At 40.5% G+C, this 15,117-nt stretch overlaps 1 protein-coding gene across 1 annotated transcript; it reads right to left on the bottom strand.

The window, feature by feature from the left end:
* Positions 1 to 1,851: 1,851 nt before the first annotated feature.
* On the bottom strand, positions 1,852 to 14,596 carry hprt1 (hypoxanthine phosphoribosyltransferase 1). The gene is made up of 9 exons (XM_080745726.1): positions 14,378 to 14,596; positions 9,176 to 9,282; positions 6,809 to 6,992; positions 4,438 to 4,503; positions 4,073 to 4,090; positions 3,911 to 3,993; positions 3,413 to 3,459; positions 2,700 to 2,776; positions 1,852 to 2,560 (listed from the first exon to the last, which is right to left on the bottom strand). The coding sequence occupies exons 1-9, from the start codon at positions 14,405 to 14,407 to the stop codon at positions 2,513 to 2,515; spliced, it is 660 nt and encodes a 219-aa protein (XP_080601852.1). The 5' UTR covers positions 14,408 to 14,596; the 3' UTR covers positions 1,852 to 2,512.
* Positions 14,597 to 15,117: the final 521 nt, after the last annotated feature.

The raw sequence follows: 15,117 nt of genomic DNA, 5'->3' as shown, positions 1-15,117 counted from the left end.
GTAAAGCGAGTCAATAACACCGCTGATGGAAAATAGAACTTTCCGGTTGCGGGCTTCAAAATAAACAGTGGTGGAAAAAGTACTACAAAAGTAGCAATACTGCAATGTGGAAATACTGTTACAAGTAAAAGTCAAAAGATTTTTAAATCTTTTGAAATGTTTTGAAGTGTATAAAGGACTGAAGTAGTTAATGTATGTATGGTTTGTAATAATAATAAATACAAAAAATCTAGACAGTAACTAACTGAAGTTTTCAAATACATCTAGTGGAGTAAAAGTACAATGTTTGGATCCGAGAGTGGAGTAGAAGTGAAAGTACAGTACTTCCACCACTGAAATATGACACCAAGGAGCGCCACCGTTTATTTTTGCATAAATATGCAAAATCTGAATATAACACATGATTTGTTTCAATGTTATTGTGTTAATTACGTTATTTCTATACATTTACTTGACCCTACTTCCGTTCATTCTAGCTAGCTATGGTTCACTTGTCGCAGCCCGGGCAAGCCGTTAGCATTTCACATTACTAGTGCTTACTGAATGTCCCCCTGCATCAACTTTGTAGTTGCCACAGTTCACTGGTCTTTGGTGTAACTGTTGTACAGTTCATAACAAATGTAGTTTAGTATTCTGCTTGAGTGGCGCTCCAGACAGTAGCTTGTTGCTGAGCTAATGCTAGGACAGGTTTGAAAAACGCCACGCCCCTTAGGAGTTGCCCAATGAAACTTTCCATTTCCCACCGTCGCGCAGGCATTGGTGACCTATGGAATGAAGTGATCCTCGCTATTTTGCATAGAAATCTATTGCAATTTACTCTGCATTCACTCAGTATCAGACATTTCAGGGAACTAGCAAAAGCATACTCTCATAAGAGAGGATAACCTGAACATTTCGTGAATATTTTGTCTGATGGTTAGTCATAATTCCCATGACTTCTGGAGCTACACAATTTGATGTAACAACATGGATAAACTAAGGACAGTTTCAGTTTTCACTAAACCCCCTAAGTCCTCGAAGATGAGAACACAAATTTTAATTAAATAAATGAAATAATACATTTTCATACTTTCGACATGTCACCATAACAGTAATAAGCCTGTTAATACAATGTAGTTGTTTTCACCATGTGGTAGCCGATTCTGACTTATTCCCTTCATTGAGCACAAGGGGGCAGTCTAGTGCAGACTTATCTGGTAGGGTAAGTTATTTGGTATGATAAATATGACTAGTATGGGTAGGTACTAAATTAATAAAAAGCAGTTACTTATTTGCTGGAACATCTCAGCACTTCTGCCACACTTAATTTCTCATGAACACCTTTTCTCTATTCATAAAGACATAAGCTCATCAATGTTTTGAGTCACAGGAATGCAAATAGAGGGTGGACTGCTCTGTCTGTACTACAGCAAAGATTCCTAGAAACCTATGCATTCCAGGTATACGTAAGACCAGGTACAAAACCACAGGACTACAGAAATCTAAACTTGCACTGTTCAGGGCCCCATTTCAGCAAGGTCCACTCCAAATCACCTCCACATCATAGAGAGCAGAATGACGAATCATTAACTTACTCTCCATTACATTGTATACAGTCATTCATACAGGAGGAAAATCCGCTGGCAATAGATGTGAATATTTAATGTCAATGTAAAATGCAGTCGAGATTGATTTACAATGATGGCATCATTGAATGACTTACTATTACATTATGATATCACTTAAAGCCCATGCATTACAGATAAACTGTCAAAATCATGCCAGCTTCGGTAAAAGACAGCACCATAAATTATACCAAAAGTAAATTAGTACATACACTAGCTTCAAAAAGTAGATTTTCCTCACCATAACTTAAAGCTTAAATTTGTTTTTTAATTCATACAGTACAATAAAATGTACTTCATGGATGCCAACATCTGTCCAAGACTGAATTGAATGAAAAGTTTGGATAAAAATCACCATACAAATAAAATAGAACGCTGTTGAAATTATCTATAATACATGATAATGATCAATGATATTGTACTTCAAGCTAGCAGCATTGCTCTGAATAAATTACTCGCCTGTTAAGAACAAAAACAGGCTATTGACAATACGGTGAAGGGGTACATTTTAGGTAGATACTAGGATGGATAGACTTTTGTTGATCCCTGAGGGGAAATTCAGGTGTGGTTTTACGTGTTTTGTTTAGCACTGTACCAATTTGAGATGAAACTGGCCTCTGTGCCGTTTCACAGACATGGTTCTCGCCAAGGCATTGAATCCATCTCCACTAAAGCTTAAGAACATGATGTAATATTGACTGTAGATTGTAGGTGCAGCAAAGCAAATATAATGATTATCACGACTACAGCAGTGCACTCTCAGAGACCCTGAGCACAAATCCCACATGTGACATCAGCTGCACCAGGCTTAATATTATTTCATGACACAAATATAAAATAAGATATAAAATAAAACTGTGACAGAAAAAAAAAAAAGAAAAACACGAATCAAAGTTGTGAAGAGATCTTCATGCCTTGTACTTCTCCTTTCCTGTCTCACTAATGACGCAGATATGCTGAAAAGCAGAACCAGATCATTGACATTAAACATACATTCAGTACACTGTACAAACACTGTACACAACCTCCTGACTGAAGGTTAGTGATTTCTGGTCCATGTTTACAAGTCTTGTGTTCATAACTTCCAATACTTACATTTAGATCTCTAAAGTACTCGTTGTAGTCTAGCGCGTATCCAACCACAAATTTGTCAGGTACTTCAAATCCTACAACTGAAAAATAAAAATAAAATAAAAATAGCATATAAATAAATAAATATTAATAATCAGTCATGAACTACCAAATTAATAAAAACTCTGTAAAACTGTAAGCAAGAGCAACAAAATTCACAATATTTGTGCACGGTCTATACATCTAAAATACTTTTTATTGTTTGAAACCAAAAGTTGGTGATATTAGGAATATTTAAAGAAATTGTACAGAGTAGCTTTCTGTAAAAACAACAGCTGTGTTTACTAGAGACAGCGCTCCCATACCCCGGAGGGACGGATACATTCTGATTGGCTACTTGGTTATCTAACGACTGTGAGCAGGGTCTCTGCAGACAGACAGGACATAATAAGTTATAATTGATGAGGGTAATTTTAGGATATGTTTTATCTTATGTCATGCTCAGTAGCCTATACCCCCCCCCCCCCCAATGCAAAACCATCTAAGCAGCAATCAGCTAGGTGACACTGAAACCAAATTTTCCTTTCAAGATTATAAGATGTATATAAAAATGTTGGTGCAAGTGTCGCATACAACAAAGTGAAGCAAACAACCAAAAAAACAATATAATGTAAATACCTGGTATCTGCAAGTACCCCAAAATAATGCAATAAAGTTGTTTATTATGACATACTTACAGTCTGGCCTGTATCCCACACTCCTGGGTGTTCTCTTCACCAACAAACTGAGGGCAGAAAACATTCTGATCACATGACCGCATAACTGCTGCAAATATCACATGACCGCATAACTGCTAGAAAGATCACATGACTGCACAACTGCTACTGTACAATGACTATGATGAGAAACATGACAGATTGAGACCTCAGGGAGAAACTGTTAAAAGTTGTAGTTATGTAAGAAACTGTATGCACACGCACGCGCGCACTCTGTTAAAAGTTGTAGTTATGTAAGAAACTGTATGCGCACGCAAGCGCGCACACACACACACACACACACACACACACACACACACACACACACACACACACACACACACACACACACACACACACACACACACACACACACACACACACACACACACACACACACACACACACACACACACACACACACACACACACACACACACACACACACAGGAATTGGACAGACACTTGTGATTATATTACCTTGCTACTTTAACCATTTTGGGATTGTACTGTTTGAGAAGTTCTAATAAGGTCTTCATCGTCTTGCCTGTGTCAATAATGTCCTAAAATGAAAATCGTACATAAATGACAGTGACATGGTAAAACGTCTCATTCAAGGACGAATTTAAACTCAAAACTTACCTCCACAATCAGGACATTCTGTGTGAAAAGAAAACAAGTTTTATTATGGTGGAATTAATCAAGTAAACAGATTGATAACTGATCATTGCTCATTAAAATACATGGGAGATTAGTAAACCGTGTTACTTTTTTATGGAATATTTGTTAGATGGTTCGATTTTGTTTTTGGGTGTGAAATGCCCAATGGGTGACTGTGACTGAGGAATGGTAGAATGGCACTTTTGGTGATCTTGCGTGATTTCCTCCACCGTCAGTGTGTACATATAATGCACATTATGAAGTGCTTTGAATGAAGCAGTTACATAAATGCTCCATTGAGTCCATTTACAAGAAAAGAAGTGCAGAGTAGACTGCTCTCTACTCACCTTTCCCGTCAGTGTAGACAGGTCGTCACCTCCGATCACTTTGATTTCGCCTGTCGACTGATCATTCTGTGAAATTACAACGAACAAGCATGTCTTACAGAGCAGGAAACACCATTAGTTCACACATGAGTGAACATGAAATAAATCAAAGCCAAGGATAGAAAATATACCCCACAGACAATTTCTTCAATTAAGAGGCAAGATTTTGAATCTCAAGCCAAAGCAGATGTAAGAAAGAATCTGTTGAACAACAACATAACTATTGTTGGAACCGTTTACCCCAAGAAGAAAACCCTATCCACCATGGTGCATCCAGCTTTGTCGAGCATCTACAGTCTACAGCGTAGACCTGTTGGTCCTGCACCTGCCTTCCATTGGATGTGCCAGTTTTATTTCTTTGTTTTTTACCATAATGTGGTTAAATAGATGAACCTACGGGGATAGCCACAAAACTCTTGTAGAGATCGCTTATATTGGGACGTTTACTCTCTACAAGAGTTATAAAGGGGAGTCAGAACACTCTTGCTGGTTGAGCCCCAACGTCCATTTTCGGCTCAAAACATGTACAAATCAATAAGGTGCTCACCGCATCGTCGAAACAGTTTTCTATCTACCGATGGGCCCACTCGTCGGCATTGATCGCCGTCGCTATTCGCTCATACTAGCGCATACGTTTTTGTATGCAGAAGTATTCAGGAGGAGGAGCCAACAATAGTCCTCCCCGGTCAATGATGTGCAGCAAAGGTTGAAGTCGTTTAACTTTCTTTGTAATTATAATGGATTGTATTCCTTGTGAATACATCACATGTATGTTACACTCCAAGATAGACGCCTTTTATAAAATCTGGGACCCCTACTTAAGATTCATTGGGCCCACGTTGTCTGCCGCTGTGCTTAAAGGGTTCCCCTGTCGGCCCTGACTTCTATCTGTCACCGTTTTTCTTGTCTTGAAGTTTCTCGACTGAGGCTGAACTGTGCTTAGTGAATCTAGTTCCGATCTGGGTCGGGTGCCTGCCCTCTCCATTCTGAGGGGGTCGTGGGGGGGCTGGAGACTGATTGCTTCGCTCATCATGTATTCATTTTACCAGTTTGTCTTTTTTTCTTTTTCTTGTACAGTGTTGTTGTTTATATAATGTGTGTTTAAAAATGTAAAACATATTATTAAAAAAAAAAAAACTTTCTTTGTAATTTAAAGCAAGAGATTCCAATAGGAGAGAGGATCTGGTCCCTTTCTTCCCTACACAGTGCGCTTATGTAGAGGTGCAATGCCCTCAAGTGGTCACATTATCACATAAAGTACAACTGACAACAAATTATCACTGTCGGGCAGAAACCTTGTATCTCCAAGTTTCAAATTTGTAAATCATTTCGTAAAGTAAAGCCCTGCCTCATCATACAAGGCTGTCGCACAAAACTAGTAAAAATAGCAGATCTACAAGCACACAACGCCTTGTGATGGGAGGCGTTGTGTGCTTGTAGATCGGCTATTTTAATGATGAATAAAAACAGTTTTGGACATACAAGGTTTCCACCCGACAACAGCAAAATGCTGCCACTGCTCTTACTCCTACCCAGGGTTTCCACTAGCCAATTTTGTGGCTGACATGATGACAGAGAAGATTATAATTTTGGCCATATTAAAATAAAGTCACATGCATGTGTGTAGATACTGTGCTGCCTTTTTCCATTTATCATAGATGCAATCTGTTCCCGTGTTTATAGTTTCCTAAAGAATATCCGCAGATTCTATTACCGATCGGTATCCCAGGTCTGTTAATTATGTGTAACACCATACTGACTACAACTATTTATCATAGGCTTAAATTATAAAATAATAACAGCATTATCCCAGCCGGCCACGTTGGCCGGGGATGTTTATAATTAACGGACAATAAAAATGTGTTTCGGTCAATGGCCGATATATACCGGCTAACGGAAACCTCTCTACTACCTAGCCTGGCATAGCAAGCCTATATACTAATGCAGCTAACTAACTGCAGAATCTACTCTCCTTGTTTTAACAAGGCTGGATGTTCTAGCTGAGCTAGGCTATCTACTACCTACACTGATCTTCTTCCAAGCACATTCATTGTTTGCTGGCAACCCACGCCAAGAGATGCATCACTGCACAGCCCACAGACTCCAGTTTGAAATGATCCTATGGTGTACAGAACATCCCGTTGTTGACCAGCTCACATTACAGGAATGTTGAAGCTGAAAGTCTTGGGATGTCTAGAAGATTTTGTGATATGTGAAACTTTTCAGAAATGTTGTTTGTTGGCAAGAACAAGCTTGTAGATCACTATTTCGGCCACATGTCATCGGCCATTAGGTTAAAAGACGATAGACTGAAAACACTAAGGTAACTTACACAGTAGCTCTTGAGACGGATGAAGTCGACTGTCATTGGTATGGAACGGTCACTATTCCTGTTCAGGGCCTTGATGTAATCCAACAGATCGGCAAAGAACTTGTAACCCCCCTTCAGCACACAGAGAGCCACGATATGGTGACCTCCCATGTCCTTCATGATCTCTCTGGCCAGCCTCTCTGTCCTAAAGAGAGACAGAGACAGAGAGATAGACACAGACAGAAGGGGACTGTAACAATGTTTTCTCAAGAAAAGCCAGGGCTTTTAGATTTGTTTTCTCCCAACGGGTTCCCAAACATTTTCACCAATCAATTTCCAAAACCTTTCCAAAACATTTAACCCAATTTCCAGGCCTATGAAACAATCATTAAGCGCAATAATGACTCCTATGTGCAATGCCCAAAGACAGGCAGTGTAGCAAAAATGAAGCATAGAATGGTATTATGGCATCATTTCATTCCACATTTTGTGCCGAATTATTTTCTACACCACCTATCCATAGTGGATAATAGTTTCTCTGAATAGTTAGGTTGCACAGCACAGGTTGGTGTCACGTGATAAAGGAACAGATCTACTAGGGGTGTCTTCTAAAAATCGACGAATCGACGCGTCGTTTTAAGCCCCGGGAATCGACGCCAATTGTTTGAGTCGAAGTGAAAATAATATATTTTTTATATCACCAGTTAGCCTACTACTGCCAGTACTGCGGTGCACTGCTGGACTGGTGTGGTGTCATGTACTTCCAATGAGAAGTAGCAATTGGCGAACAGTTATTTATTGTCTCGCACCAGCGTCGGGTTGAAAGTGAGACGGAACGGCCAGAACGGTTCAGACCGCCGCTTCGTTAAAACATTCAGAGCCGGGACAGTGTTCCGTTAAGAGGAGGAAGCACGCTGTCAAAATCCCATATTAAATAACCTGCCACAGCACAAACGCGCGTCCACGAAGTAGTAAACAATCTTCTAAAGTCAAATTAACATACACAAGTGTAGGCTACAAGTTACATTTTCTAATTAAAGTGCTTCTGAATTGTTCCAGTGTTGTAATCCATGATGAATGATTGTGTTTCGCTGTGTTTGCGTCCATGACATGTCCACACTGCTGGCTCAAGCGGGAGCTGTGCCTCCACCTGTTTATGATCCTTTTCTGAAATGAATCCGTTCTCGACACTGACTCATTACTCTGTCAGTGCTCTGTGTCCCGCGACTGCGGACTGGATCCCATCGTTCATTTAAAAGAGCCGTTCAAGAGAGCGGAATCGTTCGCGAATGTCTCATCTATGCTGCACGCTGCCGAGAGACGGGGCAGAGTTGAAAGAGCGGAGATGTTTTATTTGTTTTAACGGTGTGTTATAACTCTATGGTTGTACACTACTATGCAGATAACATTTGTGCTCGCGCACCGATATCACCGACAACACTGTGTATTCAATTCATCTCTTAATGTATTATTCTATTATGTTGACGTGGTTTAAAGCAACACTTTTTATTTTTTATTTTTACACAAAGTAGACTATAAAACGATTCGTCGACGCGTCGGATTAACCCCCGCGACTCGAGTCGACTTCATAAATCCTGTGTCGAAGACAGCCCTAAGATCTACAAGCCAACTACGCATCATGCTGCAGCACTTTGTGAGCTTGTAGATGTGTACTTTTTGTCACATACATTAGGCAATCACGCAACCCTTTCGGTGAAAAAGTACTTATGTTACATATTTTGGGTAATGTTATACATGTTTTAGGAAATGTTTTTACTAACAAAATCCATAGCCAGAAACAATTTCCAGTACTGGAAAAAGATTTCAAAATATTTCCAGGAATTTCATGACCGTGGGAACCCTGTCCCAAGAAAGTTGGGCAAACACAAGAGAGGGAGCGCATACCAGTGAGGGGGTGTTAAGAAGTACAAGAAACCAATGTTTGGAAAGAATAGTCTTCCTCAGAAAAAAATAAAATAAAATTTGGGACATAAAAACGTAATCATTCACTATAAGGCACTGAACCGTAAAGACTGACTAATAACTGAACGATCATTTACATTTTCCTCAGAAACACTCAGATTAGACTATTCATATTTTCTCAAAAGAGAAGTGTTACCATAATAATTGTTTGCCATAACCACGTAAGCCCTATATACTTTGTCATACAACGTGCGGTTAGGGTTAGAGATAGTGTTAGTAAATGGGGAGAGCCGGACGAATGCAACGTCGGAATAATGAGACGCTGTTGCTAACAAAGGGGCATTTTAAATCTGGGCACTAGAAAATAGGTCGTTTTCAGCATATAAAACATGTCCCAGCAGCTACAGGTACCTCAACATGGTACAGTGTACGTAGCCCTCCCCTCCGAGATGAACAAGAACCCACCTGTCCAAGATGAGTCCGTGAGGTATATAAACCCTCTCGAGGTCAGAGGCATAGTGCTTTGGTATACAGAACAGATCCAGGTCATAGCCCTGCTCCTCATCGCTGATCTGAAACACACATCACACAAGTTCATGAAAACCATGAATGCAAGAGGTTCAAATGTTCTCAGAGGTATTATCTAACCGGGGATGGGGCAATGGCTTGATGTAACACTGCAGACAGGGGGAAGAGATTAAAGGTGGGTTTGCTTCCCAGTTCCCACCACATCTCGGACTATTAGATAATGCTGAATGTTATCCTTCCCTCCCCTGAACAAAAATTGTAAAGGAGGTTGAACATCTATACGTTTATTTGGATGGGACACAGCACATATTAATGACACATAATGCAGTATAAATACACAACATTACAAAAAAAAGAGGCTACAAACAGAGCGTACAAACAGAAAAAGAGAAAAACGACAGTAAAAAAGACATAGTTTTAACCTAAAATACAAGACACTCAAGAAAACTAGAAAAACCTACATTTTATCCTACTTAAAAATGTTCACTTCTGATTGTCCATGATCCATCCTTAAAACATATAAGGGTGGACACTCTCTTATGTTAGTGGGTAGATTGTTCCAGGAAAGGAATTATGCACAGTGGTGAGACTGCACCTCCCAATCCCCTCTAGTGCCAGCCCTTGTACTGATGCCAGTGTCTGGCTTCAGTTTTATAATTCCTCCATAAACCATGTAACGTTTTATACACGGCCCATGCCTGTTTAGAGAGCTTCCCTTTTTTTTTTTTATCAAATACCTTTATGGCTCCCTTATATAACGGTTTTAGGGGCTTGAGTGTTGTCACACCTGCCCAAGAAGATCATACAGTGCAAGTACATCCTAGCAGCTCCAACTGTTTGCATAAGAATACAACATACAATTATTCAGGAAATTAGAATCAAACATTTACTTATTTTCAACCTGGCTTCCCATGTTGAGAATATCAGGTGATTTCTACCCCATTATGTTCAAAGATTTGGGAAATAGACAAAATAGAAGCTCTAGAAGCTGACAATGTGTTGTGATGCGACATGTTCATAGACATCTCCTGACCACCCCTCACACTGACTGTTGAGCTGCAGTATGATTTGCCAATGGAGACAGACATACATTATCTTACTTGGCTATTGTTCACAACTGCATCTAATAAAAGAAAATAAGAAGAAAAAAGAAAAGCTTGTAGATCAGCTATTGTCTGATGCTATATCTGCAATTGTCTCATGGTGTCTGCCAGGGGTTGACACTAAGGTCTCAGAGGCACTTGACCGTCGGGCAAGTACAGGTCATGTTCTACTTGCCCAAAGGTCATGCCCACTTGCCCGAAAAGTAAATTGTCCATTATAAAATGATTTTATAATGAAATATTTTAATTACAGCTCAATTTAACACTTATTTCTTTACTTTCTGGGGCTGTGCGATGTGAATGTTCATACTGTACATCAATACTTACAAATCCAAATACCAAATACCTACATAGCTATGATTGAATATGTCTATGGTTTCACACTTGCTATTTTACATTTTTAAGTGTAGCAACAGTAAAAACAGCACATTAGGTCAACAGTGCTCTTATTTTACATTCCACAGACCAGAAGACAGAGCGCTCTGGCCACGTTCAGGTGTTTAGACAGATATCTCGTGTTGTGTTTATAGACGGTTGCGTCCCCTCTCAAAATAGCACTTGCCCAGTCGGGCAACCTGAAAGCACAGATATCTCGTGTTGTGTTTATAGACGGTTGCGTCCCCTCTCAAAATAGCACTTGCCCAGTCGGGCAACCTGAAAGCAAACTTCACCTACCCTAAGGTTTTATTTACCTGCCGGGGGCAGGTGGGCAGGCCTTAGTGTCAATGCCTGGTGTCTGCGTAACGCCATTATACAATAAAAGAGGTAAGAGGTTAACTCTAACCAGGGGTAAGGTGTGTGCTTATCTGTACAGACACCATAATGTTTCTTAGAAAGAAAAATCACTGCACTCTTATCAGTATCTAGATAGATAGAATGAATGCATCCATTCATTCACAACAGAACCCTCCCATCTCATCTGCGCAACTGGCAATGTCGGTCTCTCCATAGAATCTAAACTAAATGCCTAATCCTATAAAAAAAAAAAAGGGATTCAGCGTTTACTAGCCTATATCTTGTCAAATCAAATTTCCTGCGCAAGGATAAACAACCCAGCACTTGAACCTGGGAAACTACATTGGAGTCATGTGACGGCGGGGCTGCTCGTTACAGGACTGGAGGTACCGAGCTGGAGCATAGGCTCATGCCATTCCCATCAGGACACCATGCTGAATGAAAACTTCCCAGGCGCCTGACGACCGGATTATACTGGAAGCATGTTCCTTCTCATGCCAGCCCCAAATGAAAGCACCCGGCACCCCCATCTGTTATGGCTTGGCGTTTTCAATCCCAGAGGGAAAAAAAACGGTTGATAGGGAGCATCTGTACCCAGGAGAACATGATCTGAAGGACACTTCTCGTTCTGTTCACCATTCATGTACTGACTTTCTTTTCTTTCTCTATTTTGATAACAAGAAAGAAAGAAAAAAGAAAAAATACAGAATGTTGAACTAAACTGTCTTAGGCTATATCTTTTGTTTTGTAATTTAACCAGCACTAATATGATACTGTGGAAAAAGAACACAAACTACCTTGAGGTTTGTGTACACACCAGTGCCCAAATGCCAATATTTGAACAAACTCCTGAGTCAAAAGTTCATACATGCTCAAGCTAACAACTACAGTCACTGGACTGGTCAGAAGATGGGAAGTCAGTATATTTTGGGGTTCCTTGAACCTATGGATGAATGTCTGGTCTATTTTTTGGTAGTTTTAGCTGCCTCCTGCCTGTCATTAATTTGCCACTGCTCCCTGAAATTGATCATCTACAGGAGCACAACCCTGTGACACTGACTTGAAGAAGATCTTCTATCGTGCGTCACTGCCTTGATTTATTAGCACGTCAAGATGAGTTTGATTAAGTCTCCTTACTACACAGCTTGGCTGAATGCTGGATTCTGCTTTGTCAATCATGAAATTCTGTCAGTTTGTTATTTTCTGATAGCAGACCGCTGCTCTGCCTCTGTTTATGTTGCAATGGATTAAGTAGAAACTTGTAATCTAATAAAGCTTGCTTAAGGTAATTGAAAGAAGCCGTAGCGGGATAATATACAGCTTTACGTCTGCCCTTCAGTTTAATATGAATTATAAAGTTAAGTAGGCTGATCTTAATCGTTGCTATTAAGCATGCAGTTCCAACCATTGAATCCAACTGAATCTTTTTAGCAGGAGAAATGAAATCATTTTTTTTTTTGTTATATTTTGACAATGGAAAAGGTATGATTTTTTCAGTACGTAGCCGTGTAATAAGCAGGATCTTAATATTGAGAAATAAACCTCATCAGAGTGAATGATCCTTCGATGTTCAGTATTCCTTACTAGTTGCCTGGTGCTAGATTTGTGTCAAATTATCATCACAAATAGCCAGGTTTTCCAGCGGTTCATACCAGCCTTGAATTTGAACCCCTCACACCACGGGTGACATTCACAGTGTTCCACTTTATAGAGAGGAGAAAATGGTGCAATAAGCTGGGGCAGAGAGTGGGCAGGGCATCAAGGCCACTGTGGCAACAGGGCATGTCATTTTTTAAGGGCATAAGGCCAAACTGCGGGGGTACAGTGCGGTGACTGCGACTGCGGTCATGGCCATTGTGGCCAGCCATGAAATTCCTGACCTGGCATGTACACTACAGTGGGTTTACCTGCATTCTTTCTCTCTCTCTCTGTCTCTCTCGCTCTATGGAGGAGAGCCCTGTTGTCCCCTTTCAGTAAAAACATGTGCACTCAGCAAGGTTCACTGTCTTTATCTGAAAGTTCATTGACAAGAGCAAATAGTGTAGGTAGCATTTTGAATGGCATTCCTAATAGAATGTGTGACAGGCAGACTGGCAGTTATGCTTCACTGGCTTGACTCAATGTGTGTCTTTAACCTCTTCCATTATAAAAGCCTACATGAGCAAGCTATAACGTAACATATACAGTATATAACACACACATATCATATGTACCAGCTATTCAGGCAGAATTATGAAATACCAGGAGAAACAGCAGCAAAATAATAAAACTAAGCCATTACCATTATATTACATTAGTTAGTAAGGTGTTAGTTCATCTCAAATTAAGCGTTAGTTGAGGTTGACACACTGATGAAGACAGGGGCAGACTGCTCTCTTATTAAACCAAAGATTATACAGGAAGTTAACACAGACAGTCATAACTGTAAACATTTACAGGAAATAACAGTTATTTGAGGTTAGTCATTTGAAATATGATATGTAACCCCTTTTAAGTTGTTCTCTTTTTATCCTGCGGATTACTCCGATTACTGAGGATGAACGTTGCTTTGATTAATAATGCAGCAGCATTACATTAGTCAAGTTTCAACCAGTGGTCCGGGGACCACCAGTGGTCATTGAGGAGGTTCCAGGTGGTCCCCAGCTAAATGATGGAGAGTTGGTAACTAATTGGACCCTTGTAGATCTTTATTTTTGAGAGCGTAATACATCTGCATTACTTACTTTTCAAGAAGTCTACACAGACTGGAGAATGAAGAAAGAAGAATTGTTATTTTGATCAACGTTGGCCTGTTTTCTCTCCTATGGTACCATTACCAACATCAATAAATACTGCATGAAATTGTGGACAATATCTTAGCCAAGGACAACAAAATATTCCAAGTTTTGAGCGAGATTTCACCCTGAGGGGCTACATCTCATCAAGACAAGTGGTGGTCCGCGGCTCAAAAGCCGATATAAATAACCTTGATATGAAAAGGTTGAAAAAACCACTGCCCTAAGCCATTCATCCTGCCGTACAGTGCACTCCACTGCACATGAATGAACGCAGAGAGTCACATGTGCCACCAACCATCGTGTACACACGCGCACACACCTCCCCAGCCAGGCCGCACAAGAACCAGATATACCTACGGGCTCCAGGGAGGGTTATTAGAAAATCAAACGATCAAAGGTAAACTTTAGGCAATGACTCATCATACCCATGCAGTCTAGACAGTAGAGGATCCAATGGCGCCCGAGGACAGCGTGCTATCTGACCTACAGTATGGAGGAGGTTCTGCTCTGGGGTTAGAACTTACCACCACACATCCTGGGCTTGATGTCGCCATGTCGCCGCTATCTGCCGTTCAGTGTCCCTGTGACGTTCTGCAGTGTTGAAAGCGCTTCTTCACCTTCTCGATGCCGACAACATACATAAAACACACAGCTGTCTGTGACAAGTGACAACCACACGCCAACAACACACACTGCGTTGCCACGGCGCGGTGCTCCTCTTTCTCCCCATAGACTGGAAGTTGTTCCGCAACACCGCTGTCTAGGATCTAGATCCCATGGCGCGGAGGGATGCTCGCACTTTATGTGGGTGGGTTCGTTCACCCAAAATCGAACACAATCCTTTCATTTTCCTCATGAAATTTCTTCGTATATATTACATTTTAGACATTTTGTTGTTGACCATTTATGACCCAGGCCAGCCTGGCCAGGGGTTGTTTTTGACGGTACTTATTTAGTAAATTTCATTTCAGATGTCATTCCCTACTCGTATGGACTGTAGTTCTATTTACTGTTAGAAACTCATATCCGGTCTAAAGTCCACCCACTGTATCCGGTATTTTCAATAAACATATACATGCGCTAACGCAAATCGTTTTCGTATCCGTTCTAGACAGGATATGCAAACTGATTCTAGCGCATGTTTATTGTCCACTGCCTCCCATCCCTCCACGCCATGGGATGTAGTCTGTGTGTCGTAACCAGATGGTGGACAAATCAAATCTGAAGTACGAGGACAGTCCGAACAGCCCTTTTTCCTTTTATG

The sequence above is a fragment of the Nannobrachium achirus genome (genome assembly GCF_963921795.1).
Source record: "Nannobrachium achirus genome assembly, chromosome: 17".
Classification (NCBI taxonomy): Eukaryota; Metazoa; Chordata; class Actinopteri; order Myctophiformes; family Myctophidae; genus Nannobrachium; species Nannobrachium achirus.
The sequence above is the reverse complement of the archived record's forward strand: the minus strand, read 5'-3'. Positions and strand labels throughout refer to the sequence as shown.

What these genes read in the sequence shown, in the direction of transcription:
- hprt1 (XM_080745726.1), bottom strand. Translation starts at nt 14,407, where the DNA reads ATGGCGACATCAAGCCCAGGATGTGTGGTG. An exon ending in CAAGCCCAGGATGTGTGGTG is followed by an intron (nt 9,283 to 14,377) that starts GTAAGTTCTAAC and finishes TGTGTGTTTCAG; the next exon opens with ATCAGCGATGAGGAGCAGGG. An exon ending in CACGGACTCATCTTGGACAG is followed by an intron (nt 6,993 to 9,175) that starts GTGGGTTCTTGT and finishes GTCTCTCTTTAG; the next exon opens with GACAGAGAGGCTGGCCAGAG.